Source organism: Ictalurus furcatus, chromosome 3 (genome assembly GCF_023375685.1).
Source record: "Ictalurus furcatus strain D&B chromosome 3, Billie_1.0, whole genome shotgun sequence".
NCBI classification, from domain to species: domain Eukaryota; kingdom Metazoa; phylum Chordata; class Actinopteri; order Siluriformes; family Ictaluridae; genus Ictalurus; species Ictalurus furcatus.
In genome coordinates, this window is record NC_071257.1 from 4,252,900 (window position 1) to 4,269,414 (window position 16,515).

General features: G+C 38.0%; 1 protein-coding gene and 1 long non-coding RNA gene across 5 annotated transcripts in view; one reads left to right on the top strand and one right to left on the bottom strand.

The window, feature by feature from the left end:
- The first annotated feature begins 247 nt into the window (after window positions 1-247).
- On the top strand, window positions 248-15,716 carry LOC128605221 (uncharacterized). Of its 2 annotated transcripts, none has more exons than XR_008385517.1 (3): window positions 248-502; window positions 840-940; window positions 15,663-15,716. It is a non-coding gene; the product is annotated as an uncharacterized LOC128605221 (long non-coding RNA). The 2 variants fall into 2 exon arrangements; XR_008385518.1 differs by having other exon boundaries at window positions 843-940.
- macrod2 (mono-ADP ribosylhydrolase 2) overlaps window positions 14,460-16,515 on the bottom strand; it is a 608,780-nt gene continuing 606,724 nt past the window's right edge. For all 3 annotated transcript variants that reach the window (XM_053620436.1, XM_053620435.1, XM_053620434.1), the window contains one exon: window positions 14,460-15,991. In XM_053620436.1, coding sequence (XP_053476411.1) covers window positions 15,954-15,991 — 38 coding nt within the window. In that variant the 3' untranslated portion in view covers window positions 14,460-15,953. The remainder of the gene's footprint in view (window positions 15,992-16,515) is intronic.

Consider the following 16,515-nt stretch of genomic DNA (forward strand, 5'->3'; position numbering starts at 1 on the left):
TAAGAAATAAATAACGTTGTAAACATGTCATTTAGGAAGGGAATCCCAAATGACCAAACATGACTTTCCAAGATGGTTTTCAGTCAGTTTTGACATAAGGTTAAGCCATGCTTCTTCAGAATATGACAGAAACTTTTTCCTCTCAGAAACTAACACAACTATTATGGATGATATGACAGAAACTAGTCAATATCTTGAGGATTTTAGTAATGTAATGTTTTGGGTATGTTGTTTAATTAATGGTATAAAGGCTCAAACAAAGTGGAACTTAAAAAATTGTCCTAATATATCTGAAATATGAAGATAAATCGAGACATATCCCTATATTCAACTTATTTACTTTGTAGTGTTAACGCTGAGAACTGCAGCGCCCCCTGTAGGTCACGTGCCCATGAAGATGGAAAGTTCTGGACGCTTCTGTTTTTCTCGTGAATATAACATAAACTGTTAACATGTTGTTGTTTTCTTCTCCTGAATACAAATAACTTTTTTATTGTATCAGGTGAGGAAATTTTAAATGACTTTCTTTTAGACTTAATACTATGTTTCTGTCCCCGCTCTGAGAGACTCAGTAAGCAGGCTGAGCTTCATGCTAACTATGAGGAAACTAGCCTGCTGTATTCAAGTTCAAAGTTGTTCGTGTAAATGTTTGCAAATATGATAAGTCACTTAAGTCTTTGCTGTAGGGTGTTTTAGCGTTATTTTTTTTAAAAAAATAATTGTCATGCTACAAATTGGAAGTAAGGCTGATCTGCTAGTGTGTGTTTCATATGTGTTAATCAGCCCATTTTATACGATTGATTGTAAATGACTTTTTTTCTTTCTGTGTTTGGGTCAAGAAGGGTTAACGGTTGGAGATGAGAGAGAGAGAGAAAGAAAGAAAGAAAGAAAGGAAGAATTTGGACAGTTACAGCTTTACAACCGGCTTCTCCAGCTGAAGGTAAGTTCTGTTATAGTCTTGTTTGAACGCAAAATGGCGTCTAAGTTCGCCGTTTTTAAACCACTAAATTAGTCAAAAAGTCTTTTAGAGCTTTTTTGTATGAGTCTCTTGATGCAGTAGACACCAATAAAACAGTAACTGTATATAAGACAAACAACGTTATGTAGTTAGTGATATTTTTATTTAATGTTACTATCCAGAGATGCCAACTTTTACGCCAGCCAATGGGTGTACGAATCTGGAACGATTGACTGCGCAGGTGTTTTATATGGAGTTAAATTTGTGTTTAAAGTAAACAAATAAATATACCATTTCGCAAACAAACACAACCTGCTTTGCAAAGATAAACCCGACTCTCAAACAAACAGAAAGCGATTTTCTCACAAGCGCATCCCCTTGATTTTCTCAAACGGGTTGCCTTGATTTTCTCACAAATGCATAAATAGTTTCTATGCAAAGAAATAACAATAGAGTGTAGACACAGCTTTCAGTCATTCACATACAGTACACAGGCTATAATCCCAAGCAATTGTGTGTACGCATAAACAGTAACAGTAGCCACTGCCAAGAACAAGAAAAAAAAATTATGTATACGCCTAAACAATAAAATTTTATATATGTATATTACTGTTTATGCATAATTACTTGCTTGGGATTATAGTCCTTTTTTCTTATATATATATATATATATATATATATATATATATATATATATATATATATATAATCTCATAATACAATTTTTAATCCTGGTTATTTATACACAATATATAAAAGCATAGTAGGGGAAAAAAAAAACATTTTGTTATCAAATAACCCCAAGGATTAATTCGATATTTCAAGTAAAAGTTCCACAAACCTAGGTAGTTTCCTAAGAAACCTTTGCTTGTGATGGTAAAATTTTGCCACAAGAATAAAGAAATTCAACCTAGCTTCTAGCACCTTGTTTTTATTTTAAAAATAACAAATTCCTTTATGCTTAAATCATAACTTAAATTAACTTTAGACAAACAGTAATTACTCAATTCGCACCAAAAAAATGAAGACACTTTATATGAAAAAAACCCAAAACCACTCAGGTTTTCACTCTCAGCATTACAAAAGGAACATGTATCAGTTACATCACAATATCTTGATAATAGTGCGTTGCTTGGGTAGATATTGTGCAGGATTCTTAAAGGAATTTCCTTAACTTTATTTGGTATGCAATATTTATATGGCAACAACCAAGTTTTTTTTTTTAAATCTATCAATAAAAGACATCCAATAAAAAAAATTCCTCTTGGGGCAATTGAGGTTTGAAATTGGGATAATTGGTGCATAAACTTGTTATTGTCATAGAATAAAACGTGAAAATATCTTGAGCTTGTGTTAATCACAGACCTTATTTCAGGATTTAATAATAATAAAAAAAACTATTTACTGCATTCTATTGTGGTGTAATGTAATGTGTGTTGTAATGCTTCTCCCAGGAGACTAGTGTAAATTGACCGATAGCGCCATCCGTTGGTTTGGAAGACGAAGTTGCTTATCTGCATTTGAGAGAAAATCGCTTTCTGTTTGTTTGAGAGTTGAGAGCAGATTGTGTTTGTTTGCGAAATGGTATATTTCTTTGCTTAGTTTTGGCACAAATTCAACTCCGTAGTTTTAAACTTCCATATTAACTGATGCTCTCTGGAAGCCCCGCCCCCTTTCCCTCCATTTCACATGAATGACCTTGACTTGCTTTTTATGCTTGACAAATGCGCCCTTGCTTTCTGATAAGGTGAATGGAGAATGCTTTGAGGTCGTTAATGTGAAGTAAAATCTATCAACGTACACTTTATTAGGAAAGCCTGTACATTCTTGCAAGTATCCGATGAGCCAATCATGTGGCAGCAGCACAATGCATAAAGATAGACAGTAGATATAGGTCAAGCGCTTCAGTTAATGTCCACGTCAAGCATCGGAATGAAGAAACAAAACATCCTGTGAGTGAAGGGTCTGCAGACTGAAACACTTTGTTGATGAGATGAGAATGACCAGACTGGTTTGAGCGGACTGGAAGTCTATAGTAACTCAAATAAGCACGCTTTACAACCACGGTGAGCGGAAAAAAGCAAATCAGTATGCACAACACAGCAGACCTTGAGGTGGATGGGCTACAAGAGCAGAAGACCACATCGGATTCCACTCCTGTCAGCCAAGAACAAGAATCTGAGGCTGTCATGGGCAAAGACTCACTGAAACTGGACAGTTGAAGGCTGGGGGAAAAAATAGATTTTTTTTCTAATCTTCAACTGTCCAGTTTGGTTGAGTCTATGCCCATGACGGCCTCAGATTCTTGTTCTTGGCTGTCAGGAGTGGAATCCAATGTGGTCTTCTGCTGTTGTAGCCCATCTACCTTAAGGTCTGATCTGTTGCGTGTACTGATTTGCCTTTTTCTGCAGGCCACACTTGTAAAGAGTCAGTTAACTCGGCAAAATGATACGGAACTGTAACGCGATCAAGACCTGACTGGAACTACTTTACCTGTGCAGTAACTGAAAAATAATTGCACACCTTTCAGCCAATCAGAATCTGCACTGGCGTTACATTTAGATCATGAAGAAATGTATATATATTTTTTCTTTTCACTTTTAGCTTAGGTATTTCTTGGACACAGAGATACGTGGTGTATGCAGGCCATCACCTACTGTAAGACAACAATATGTTCCTATGACAGTGAATCTTTCTCTCAGATACATCGTTTATAACACTGAACAGTGAGGATCCAAGAAAATAAAAAAAAAAAAGCGCTCAGTCTGCACACATATGATGACAGGGGAAGTGACAGAACTGACAGAGCCATCCAGAGTTAGTACACATGAGGCTGCTGGATCTGACAGCGTACCTGCTAATGTGCAGATCGGCTTGTCGGTGATGTCCAAGTTGTTGTCCCTGTCAGCAATGGCTTGTATCTATGACCACTGGCACAGCAATCATTATTAAGTGCTTCTAGAGGCTAGTTATAAGGAGCATAATGCTAGACACCTCACTTACTTACACCATATTCTTCTCTCCATCCCGTACCTGGCCTAGACCAACTTGGACAAAAAGAAATGTGTTATTTAAATATTTATTGACTGCGTTCAGCAGTTGCCAGTAGATTTTCTTCATAAATGAGTACACTACATAAAAAAAATGGTAACTGGTCTGCACTTGTATGGAGCTTTTTTAACCTTAGTGGTTCTACAAAGCGCTTTGCACTGTTTCTCATTCACCCATTCACACACCAGTGGTAACAGATCTGTCATGCAAGGCCCTAGCTTGCCATCAGGAGCAGTGTCTTGCCCAAGGCCGGGAATTGAATCGCCATTTCTATGATTAGTGGACAATCCGCTTTACCACCTTAGTTCAGTCAAGGTATCTTTATCCAACGTCAACTAACTAGCTTCGCTGGCTAACATAACTTAATTCAGTACATGAATATCTATATAAGTTATCGATTTCTTCTGTTGTAAAATAGGCTACATTAGTTATATCTGTTCACTATCTGCTATTGTTAACAACCACAAGAATTACTCCCTAACAAAAAAGTTTATTCTTCATATTTTCTTTATTGAGGTTTGCCTTATTGATGGCTTGCAATTTGCTTATCTGAGTCGATGGTTTTAACTACCATCCCGAGGTGACATAACTATCCAATCAGCTGTTTGATTAGCTTAGCGATGAGCTTCTGTCACACAGCAATCACAAAAATGTTTGTCCAAACACTGATTGTTGATTGTCGGCTCATTCCTGTTGCCAAATTACCGTTTGAGATCGTGCCACAACTGTTTTTTTATTCTCAGCGCATAGAACACTCATCTTTGTTTTAATAGTCATTCTGTTATATCGCCTAAATGCCTTTTTTACGTTCATTTGGCGTAAGGCGCTCCGCAAAAACACTTAGGCGCTGCGCCTAAGCCTTTCTATGGCAGGGAAAACCCTGTACCCCCTAGCCCAGACATGTGAAGAATGCTAGAGCAGTATTTATGAGGTATTCTTGCAGCTTCTTGAATGCTGCCTTAGGTCTCTTGGTAAGTTTTTGTCTTGTGCTATTGTAAAGTTTTGAAGGACATCCTTGTAATAATTCCCTTTTTCGTTTTGAGGGAAATGAGGAAACGGGAGGCAGACGAGCGACAACTCAAAAGGGGCTCTTTTATTTACTTGATTTTTTTTTTATTTTGGCCTTTTAGTGATTTTATTTTACTGCACACACACACGCGCATATATTAGGGCTGCAACAACTAATCGATAAAATCAATAATTAAAATTAATGGACAACGAATTTCATTATGGATTAGTCAGGTCTGTGACGTCACTCTGGATAACCCCGTCAGTGATGTCACTTCACAACGGTGAAAAATGTATTTCTATTTCTATTGAATAAAACCCATGTGAAAAACAGCGGAGTTCACAGAGTGAGCTTCTGCTGCGGGAAAAGTGGACGATCCGGGTCGTCCAAAACATGAGTGTTTGTTTTATATTAATCGCTTCAAACAAACTCCTAAGTGTATTAACGTGGCTCGTCGTGTCAGATCCTGCGACAGATGCTTGTGCTGTTTAATGTGTTCCAGACGCGTTTTCTTCAGCACAGAAATGACATTTTTACCTTTATATCCTTATCAGTAAACGTTAGAAATTCCCGCCAGTATTTCCGTTTTACATAAAGGCTCGTCCTGACAGCGAGCGAGTCTCCGTTAAACTTCACTGAATGAGCGCGCCATAGAAAGCAAGCGCAATAACTCTGACTAAAATATTCATTTTGATCAAATATGTTGTTTGATGCTATATTTATCGATATTTAGAAACGAAAGTAATTGAGAGCAGTAACTGTAATGGGGTTATAGCATGTAATTGTATATAAATGTAGGAAGTGTCATACATTGACAGAATAAAGCAACATGTCACTGTGTTCAGATGAGTGAATGTGTGTTACTGCAGAACATTCAGCCTCTTACCAGTTAACACTTAGTTTGTGCTTTTGTTTTTCTTTTTCAGTATTTTTAATATAGTGATTTAACTTCTGCTTTAAAGCTTGTGGACAATCAGTTTTTTTTTGTTTGTTTGTTTTCAAAGTATAATGTTAGTCTATATTTTTAAAAATCCTTTGCACAGTGTATAGCATAGACAACACACACGGCTCTGTGCTACTCAGATATCGATATCGCTCTCTCTCTCTGGCTTGTTGCAGGAAGCCCTGAAGGCACAAAAAAACACACATAAGTAAACCTAGGCTAATAAGACACTGTAGAAAATCATTACGCGTTAACCTGCCTGTTCGACCTGCCTCTTCTCTGTCCACAGCTGACGCTTGACCACGCCCCCACCGCCGCAGTCTTGTTACTATATTTCCCTATTTTCTCCACTTGTTGATGATGGCCTTCAAGGTGTTCCACAGTACTTCTAATGTTTTGGAAATTCTTTTATACCATCTCCTAATCGATACCTTTTGACAAGCGAGATACCGTACATGCTTTGTAAGCTCTTTGCAGACCGTGGCTTCAGCAGTCAGGTGAAACCAAGAGGATGTCAAGAAAATCCTACAGAAACAGCTGGTCTTTTCGGAGGTTAATCAAAATAATTTCACCGATGGCAGCTGTATGATGATTATTTTTGAACATGCGATTGAATGTGATTGATTAATTCTGAACACAGCCACAACCCCAATTATAAAAGGGTGCGCACACTTATGCAACCAGGTTTTTTAAACTGTAATATGTAAACATTTTAGTTTTTCCTATTTTTCTTTACTTATTTTTTTTTATACATAGTAATTTCACATTGAGGGTGGAAAATATTTTGATGTGAGATATCTTGGTCAATTAAACCAATTAATTTTTTCAGGAAGCTGCCATTTTAACAAGGGTGTGTAGACTTTTTTTTTTAACATAGTTGGACAAGCAAACATTTGATCCTCTTTGAAACATTGCCTATTAATAAAGTTGATACATTATCAAATGACATGCATCATGAACAAAAAACTGATGTGTCATATGGAAAAAGTAAGTACACCCTTACCTTCAACTTCATAAAATTATAATCGAATGTTCAAGATTGGGTGTCAGTGATTAGAACCTGCTCAGTTAGTGCAGGTGGGGCCGGTCTTATTTATACCCCTCTCATATCTAGTCTGGTGTTCCTTTCGCTATTGAGGTGTGTGATGACATCATGCCAAGATCTAAAGAGTTTTGTAAGGCCTTCAGGACAAAAAGGGTTGTGAATGTCTATGAGTCTGGGAAGGGATTTAGAAAGATCTCCAAATTATTTGAAATACATCATTCCACTGTAAGGAAAATCATCTACACATGGTGCAGATTTCAAACGACTGCAATTTTGTCCAGTACTGGCCGTCCCAGCACATTCAGCCCAAGAGCAGACGGTCTGATACAAAAAGAAGTCTCCAAGAACCCCAAAATTTAATTACAGGATCTGCTAGTAAGTCTTGCAACTGTTGGTGTCAAAGAGCAGACTTCTACAACCAGAAATTTGATCTTAATGGGAGGCGTGCCAGGAAAAAGCCTTTGAAAGACTACAGTTTGCCAATGAGCATATACGCAAAGACCAGGCCTTTTGGAATAATGTGCTCTGGACAGCGAATCAAAGATAGAGTTGTTTGGTCACAGTAACAGCAGACATGTATGGTGCTGACCAAAGACAGCTTTTCAGGAGAAGCACCTCATACCAACTGTGAAGCACGGTGGTGGAAATGTTATGGTTTTGGGGTTGCTTCGCTGCCTCAGGGACTGGACAGCTTACATTCACTGATTCAACTATGAATTCTGCATCATATCACAGAGTGATTTAAGATAATGTGAGGCCATCTGTCCGAAAGTTGAAGTTGAACCGAAAGTGGACCTTTTAACGATCCTAAGCACACGAGCAAGTCCACCAAGGAATGGCTCAAAAAGAAGAAATGGAGGGTTATGGAATGGCCCAGTCAAAGCCCAGATTTGAATCCCATTGAAATGTTGTGGGGGGATGTGATACAGGCAGAACATGCAAGAAACCCCTCAAACATCTTGCAACTGAAAGAATATTACATGGAAGAGTGGTCAAAAATTCCAGCAAACCTGGTTGACAATTATGCAAAACGTCTACAAGAAGTTATTTCTGCTAAACGGGGCATTACTAGCTTCCGAGGCCAAGGGTGTACTTACTTTTTCCACAGAAGAATATCACAAATATCTATTGATATTTCTGTCATATAAGTGATGGAAAATTAGCTTTTTCCTTCTGGTTTTGTTCAAATATATCAACTTTATTAATAGGCACTGTTTCAGAGATGATCAAATGTTTGCTTGTCCAAATATGGCGGGGGAGCCAACAGTTTCCATGGGGTGTTCTTATATTTTTCACATAACTGTAATTAAAATTCAAATGAAATTTCAACCTTAACTTGACAGCCCTACTGACTATACACACAACACCAGTTAACAATCGACAGAGCAACATTTAAACTGTACATGGTGGTAAATGTATATAGGGACAGAATAAACTTTGTATTTGTACTTGCGCCAAACATCCAGAAGGGGGCAGTAGTGCACTACATTTCATTTCTCTCTGTCTCTCTTCCCTCCCTCTCTCTCTCATCCTTGCTCATATAAATGGATTTGTGCTCATGCCCTGTAGACATCTGCCTGCTTGAAAAGACAGTATAAATAAAAAACAAACGCAAGCAAAACGGCACATAACTGAATTTACGCTCTGAGGATATTTTGCCTTTTTTCAAGCATTTATGGCCTTTGCCAGCATTAATCCACTAAAGTGTTGTTTCATTTTTCATCAAAGGCATTTTCATTCTATACAGATGAGCAGAGAGGCCAGACTGAGGAGCTGGAAGAGCAAAACAGGTTGAAGAGGGGAGAGGGGATGATTGGAAAAGAGGGAAGAAGTGGCTTGAGATTGAGAGAACGAGTAAAAATGAAGAGAGCGAGAGAGCACTCGAGTGTGAAGGCAATCGATTCCTCTCCTAGTGCCACACAAACACACACCGCCCCACACACAAGCGCTTGCTAAAAGTGACGGAAAAACGGCATGAGAAATGCGCTTTATCGGTTTGATATACGCTCACGCTGCGGACCTCCTGGGAATAGCTATGAACAAAATACAGAACAGCAGTGTCTTTACATTTACATGTCTTAAAGTTGATCTTTTTTATTTCATGTTTCACTGGAGTATGAATATCGACAGTATTGATTCTAGGGGTTGTCAAGTTTCTACACTGATCAGCCAGAACATTAAAATCGACAGGTGAAGTGAATAACATTGAGTATCTAGTTACAATGGCAACTTGTCAAGGAGTGGGATATACAGTGGTGCTTGTAAGTTTGTGGAACCTTTAGAGTTTTCTAACTCTAATTTCTGCATAAATATAACATTTTCTCAATTTTCACAAAAGAGACAAAAATATTATACTTTGTCATTTATTTATTGAGGAAAATGATCCAATATTACATATCTGTGAGCGGTAAAAGTATGTGAATCTTTGTTTTCAGTATCTGGAGTGACCCCCTTGTGCAGCAATAACCGCAACTAAACGTTTGCGGTAACTGTTGATCGGTCCTGCACGTCGGCTTGGAGGAATTTTAGCCCGTTCCTCAGTACAGAACAGCTTTGATTCTGGGATGTTGGTGGGTTTCCTCACATGAACTGCTTGCTTCAGGTCCTTCCACAACATCTCTATTGGATTAAGGTCAGGACTTTGACTTGACCATTCCAAAACGTTAACTTTATTCTTCTTTAACCGTTCTTTGGTAGAACGACTTGTGTGCTTAGGGTCGTTGTCTTGCTGCATGACCCACTTTCTCATGAGATTCAGTTCACGGACAGATGTTCTGAAATTTTCCTTTAGAGTTCGCTGGTATAATTCAGAATTCATTGTTCAATCTATGATGGCAAGTCGTCCTGGCCCAGCTGCAGCAAAACAGTCCCGAACCATGACACTACCACCACCATGTTTCACAGATGGGATACGGTTCTTATGCTGGAATGCAGTGTTTTCTTTTTATTTTGCTCTAATCCTTCCACAAAACATTTTTCTAATAGCCTTCTGGCTTGTCCATGTGATCTTTAGAAAACTGCTCATGGGCAGCAATGTTCCTTTTTTCGAGAGCAGTGACTTTCTCTTTGCAATCCTGCCATGCGCACCATTGTTGTTCAGTATTCTCCTGATGGTGGACTCGTGAGCGTTAACATTAGACAATGTGAGAGAGGCCTTTAGTTTGCGTAGAAGTTACCTTTGTGACCTCGTGGACTATCCCACATCTTGCGTTTGGAGTGATCTTTGTTGGTTAACCACTCCTGATGAGAGTAACAGTGGTCTTGAATTTTCTCAATTTGTACACAGTCTTTCTGGGCAACGTTCTGCTGGGAAACCTTGGGTCCTGGCATTCATGTGGATATTACTTTGACACGTACCCCTTACCTAAACGTTGTTCCAGACCAAGTACCCCGCTTCATGGCAGTGGTATTCCTTAAGGGCAGTGGCCTCTATCAGCAGGACAATACACCCTGCCACACTGCAAAAATGGTTCAGGAATGGTTTGAGGAACAAGACAAAAAAAGATAACGGTGTTGACTTGGCCTCCAAATTCCCCAGATCTCAATCTGATCGAGCATCTGCGGGATGTGCTGGACAAACAAGTCCGATCCACGGAGTTTAGCAGTGAAGTTGCTATCAATTTTTAGTGTGTATCTAAAATCATATCCTAAGATCTAAGAATACTATAAGGCACAGGTGTCAAACCCAAGGCCTGCTGCCTCATTTCGTTCAGCCTGTGCAAACTTGCAAAATATAACGTATAAAAGGGCCGATAGTACCCGCTACTCCACGTTTTCACACCAGACCTGCAGTGTAGTGACCTCCTGCATTACTCTAGAGCACATGTGGGCTTGCATCTCACAGTACTGAAACTCTGGTTTGATGCAAGTCAAACCTCCCTCTAAAAACGATTTAGAAACACATTGGGTGTTGACCTTTAGTGCGAGTCAATGACTACAAATCCTGAAAGTATGTTGAAAAAGAAAAGTTGATGGAGCAAGAAGATAAGAGACGTAGGAGACCAGAGACATAATGTTCTTAGCAGAGATAAGCCTGTGTGAGTTTTTCTTAAATCTTGTTATATGTTTTCTATGTATCGAAATCTGATATACATTCAAAACCTTAGGCTAATCAGTTGAATAAATCTTAGGCCTGGTAGTGCATACAATTGAATAGTTTCTTTAATCCCTTCTTTCTCCTGGAAACATACAGTATGATTCGTTAGCAGCACTTATACCAACATGGGTACGATACAGAGAACATTAAGCGTGGCCTCTTGAGCAAGGATGGCACACAAAATCATAACAGGCGTTTAAAAGTGAAGCAAGAATGTCTTTGCGGCCGTCTAGTTGCTTGCTGCAGTAGAATTGTTTACCCCCCCCGTTAGTGAATGGAGAATGGAGAATAATATTGTTATACTGATATTGTAGCTAGCAAACCAGCGTGAGTGAACCAAGTGATGGCATACACAAAGGCGGCTAACACTAGCTAAATTTTAATTTAAATTCTAAAACTTATTGATAGTATGGATTTTCACATTCTCCCCAAGTCTGTGCGGGTTCCCTCTAGGTTCTCTGATTTCCTCCCACCTCCCAAAAACATGATGGTAGGTGGATTAGCAACGCTTAACTTACTCCTAGGTATGAATAAGTGTGTGAAAGCATGGTGCCCACAGATTTAGAAACAGAATGAGACATGTACAGTGGAAAAGCTTCAAATTATAATTAATAGCCACAAAAGGTGAGCAAGTTAAAGAAGAGAGGTTACTATGGCAAGCCGAAAAATAAAGACGGGGGTTATGACCGCAGCAATTTTTAGTAACGATAATACAAAAGAGATTCAGAATGAATGAAATTGTCCAAATTAGGAGTTGTCATAGCATCTGCTCAATTTTATTCAACTTGTAGGCCACAGAAAGTGCTCAATATCATAATTCAGTACATTCTGAACCATAAAAAAAAAAAAAAAAAAAATTCAGAAAGCGTTAGTGTCTGGAAAATCTAAAAGTAATAATTTTGCATGTTTTGGAGCAGCATTGTCAACCTTGCAGAAAATATCATGATATTGGACATGATGAGAGAATTTATGATATAGCAACTACCCAGCTACTTGCATTACATTTAATTGCATCGGATTACTTTTTTTACATTTCTCTGTCGGTATCAATTATCAATCATTGTAATACTTCCAAAAAATCCACGAGTTTAAATATGCTCAGCAAGTGAGATTGTATGCTTTTTGTTGTACAACTATTTTTCGGTACTTTTCTAATGATGTGTTCTGATAGTGTCCAACTGAAATTCAGTTAATTGGTTTGGGAAGTAGTTGTTTGTAGTGGCTTGAATTTCATATCTCCTATGCTGTTTCTTGCCACAATTTAGCGGCAGTCCCTTATAGTTCAGCAAGTATATTCGAAGAAAGTGTTCTACTAACTCCTAATTGGTTCTTCTTTTGTTGTCACATTTAAAGCATGTAGTCTTATGTTACTTTGGCGTGTCACATGTATGCTATAGACCTGAAATACCAGAATGACTGAATACTAATTTTACCACAGTAAAAGAGACACTCTGCCACCATCTTAGCCCAATCAAACCTACATAGCCCACACAAAGCAATCTACTCGACAGCAATGTAGCCCATTGATTTAAAAGCCACGATAAAGCTAGGCCAAATTAACTCTCTAGAATATAATACAAATGTAGGGCCTTACCTTTTAGAAGTCGTCGTCAGGATTTCTTTGCCGCAAACTCTAACAACACACAAACCTAATATGACCAACATACAACTAAGCAAAACACCTGTTTCAATGTTGTAATGAAATTGGACGAGTCAGTGGAAGTTTTCTTTGAAAATATGCCATTTGTTGGGTTAAACTATTCATTCATATATTTTGATTAATTGACGGACCCACTTTTGCCCCAAGCTGCCCTGGTTAGCGCGTGCATGAGTGTGCTTATGAAACTTATGTTTAAAAGTTAAAAGTGCAAGTGACTTTCACCTCAGTTTACATTTATTCATTTAGCAGACGCTTTTATCCAAAGCGACTTACAAATGAGAAAATACAAGCAAAGAACAATGCAAGATCTGTTAATTGAGTTCCAAATGCAATTTATTATTTTTTTTACGAGTTGGTTAGGTGTTCCCGGAAGAGGTGGGTCTTTAGCTGTTTTTTGAAGATGGTGAGAGATTCTGTGGTCCGGATTGAGGTTGGAAGTTCATTCCACCATCGAGGAACAGTTAGTTTGAAGGTTCTTGAAAGGGACCTTGAGCCACGCTGAGTAGGAACTACTAAGCGTCGCTCGCTAATCGATCGCAGATTGCGCGAGGGAACGTAAGCCTTCAGGAGAAATTCGAGGTAGGAGGGTGCTGATCCAGACAAGGTCTTGTAGGTGAGCATCAAGGCCTTGAATTTGATGCGGGCGGCTACAGGAAGCCAGTGGAGGGAGATGAAGAGGGGTATGACACGGGTTCTCTTGGGCCGGTTGAAGACGAGGCGTGCTGCAGCATTCTGAATCAGTTGATGTGGATGATGCTGATGGAATCAAAATGAGAACTCGTTCTCCACTGTACACTTAAAATGCTTTAAAGTTTTTGCAGCAATGTTGTTTTTCCATAAGTGGATTAAGTTATGAATGTAGAGCTAGGCGCAGCGTCTTTCAGCGGAATTGGAAAGAAATCTTTAAATGTGATTTTCTCCTTCTTCACTTTTAGGTAACCAGATTTTAAAATGTTGTAACTTTTCTTGGGCTTGAGATTCTTGCAAAGGAGAAACATATTTCAGTACAGGAAAGGCCGTTGTCTTCAGATCTTACATAGTAGGCAGTGTCTAAATTTGACTGGTTTTCCCAGGCTGCCACTTACAGTATATACTTAGATTTAAGGTATTGCGTATCACTTATCCTAGTCAAGTCTAGAACTCAGTAACTCATTTGCTTAACTATTATTTGTAGCACATCACAGTCTGTCTGTTCATGTCTACAAAGAAGCAAATGACTGAAAAGTCCAATTAGTCTCTCAGATTCACATTTGTTTATCTACAGTAAGAAGATGTGGCATTTTTCATCATACCTAATACTTCAGTACACTAGTGTATACAATCTGACCTTAACTTTGTTTTGCACTTATGCACTTTCTCTGAAGTGCGAATTTCATGAAAAAATTCACACACAAAAAAACTTCGCTAAGGTTACATGACATCTTGGCTGCTAACAAGGTTTTACTGACTCTCAAGGTTTTTTTTTTTGTGTGTGTGTGCCGTCTCTTGTCGTTTGTCATCGCTATTGTTGCTCTCAGCTTTGCTCATTAGAAGGCTTTTTTTGTGTGTGTGAAAATATCTGTAGCTGAGGGAAATGCACTACAAATAAAAATGAACCGAATAAGATTTATACCGGAAAAGTGGATGTTAGGAGAATTGATTTTAACAGTAAGAGATTGTGCGCACCAAACTTGAGATAAAAACACTACTCAGTCATGGAAAGAACCTTTTTAAACTTTATTTCATAGTTGTAAAGCAAAGCAAACATCGATTTATGAAGGCATAAAGTCATCTGATATAATTATGGCACCACTTCAAGTAAACTGATCAAAACTTCCAACAAAACAAAAGAAATATATATTTTTGACTTTTCACCTTGAACCCAAGAAGAAAAAAGAGAGGAAACATCACTCATCAGCTTTTATATATATATATATATATATATATATTCACAATGATTCCAAGCGTCAAATTTGCATGTAGCACTGCCATGGTTCTTGTGATCATGTCATATCTGTCCTGTCAAATAAGGCTGATTTTTTTTTAGTTTTATTTTTGGAACCCACAAAATTCAGTAAAAAATATTGAGTGTGCGCTCTGTTTAAAATTAAAAAAGCCACAAAGAAACCCGATTGCATGCATTAGGGTAAAAACTGAGAAACATTCATGTGTTAACATGGCATCGGTGAGCAAGATTAGAAGAAACGTGGACGTAAAACGAGAAGAAAGAGAGGTTTTTTTTATAGTGTGGCATGGATTTTGAAGCACAATGCAGGAAAAAACGTGAACCTCTCTGAGAGATGATGTGTAGTGATGCGTTACTGTACGGACCCACGACGTGTTAAAAGTCATTTTAAAGAAGAAAATAATCGCAAAAACATATGGTGTAGTTTTCTTACTTGGTTTAAACTACCCTGGTTTGACTTCACTTGGGCCAGTAAAAAAAACAACAAAGTACCTTTTTCACATTCAAATTAAACTGTCCATATATAGAATATACAGAATTAGGAAATCCATATTATTCTGCACACTATTTAGTTAATTATTTTTTTATTTAATATATATAATCAGTTTTATTTCATTTATACTAATTTCATGTGGAATCCAAATGCATCTGTTACTTTCCCCATTTCACTAAGCACTTACTGTATTAATGCCAAGTTTCATTTCATCATTGGCTTGCATATTCATACATATGGCCATATGCAGACATGAACATTCATACTGATGTGTCACTTCTAGCATTAAGTATTAAAGGAAATCAAATAAACATATTTGTAATTGATGTAAAGGTGCTGTGTTACAGCAGACCTTGTGCAAAGCATCAATCAATGAGAATATATTCTTTATAAGCGTAAATTAAGAACCCATCTAACCCAGAGCACTTCTTTTCTTTTTTTTATTTATTTTTACCTGTTCAGATCCAGCACCAGGAAACCCGGAGAATGGAAATGATCAAGCAGCAATTCAGTGAGGTAAAGTATCACCCCGAAACCCTCTAGATTCTTTGATATATTCACGTGTGACTCTCTAATTTCGTATATGTTTTATTAAATTCCGAACCGAAAAGAAAGGAAAGGAAGGGAAGAAGAAGGAGGATGGTGGTGGACAGATCCTCTCCCTGGGGTTTTTTCAGGAGACTCCACTGTGTGGTGTCATGTTCACCTTCGCACAGTTTGCCGGTGCGTGTACCTACGAGGCTGATTGTCTTCTCACTCCTTACTCGGCTCACCCTTATCACTGGGACCATCTGAGGTAACAAAAAGCAGAAAAAAAGGTCAGTAGAAATGAGCTGTCTACAGGAAGTAGTGATTGAATTAGCAAAACAAACATAAAAACCTAACTTAAGACTAGCACGCCTAACACGGCTGTTGCAATACACTGTTTTTTTTTTTCCAACATCGTCTCACAACTTGCATGAATTTGCATGAGCCAACCAGCATGAAAAGTTCAGCTTCACCCCTTAGTCCTTGTTTAATATTCAGTTATTCATTAAAAAGCATACAATTCATTAAGTATAATGAAAATAATAATGTAATTATGCGAGTGAGGAACTTTCAAGCAATTAAGGGTAGGATAATCATAATATTAGCCGTTGTAGGCTTTCTTATGGTTTCTTTTTGCGTGGAACCCATAAAAACATTCTTGTTTGCAGCTGAAGCCTCAAGTAAAAAAGGTAACTGACTATATACAAAAAAATCTAGTGTTAATCCTGTAGTAGTGATTTTTAGCTGAATGCACTTTTACCACAACACAACATTTAACTTAAGCATT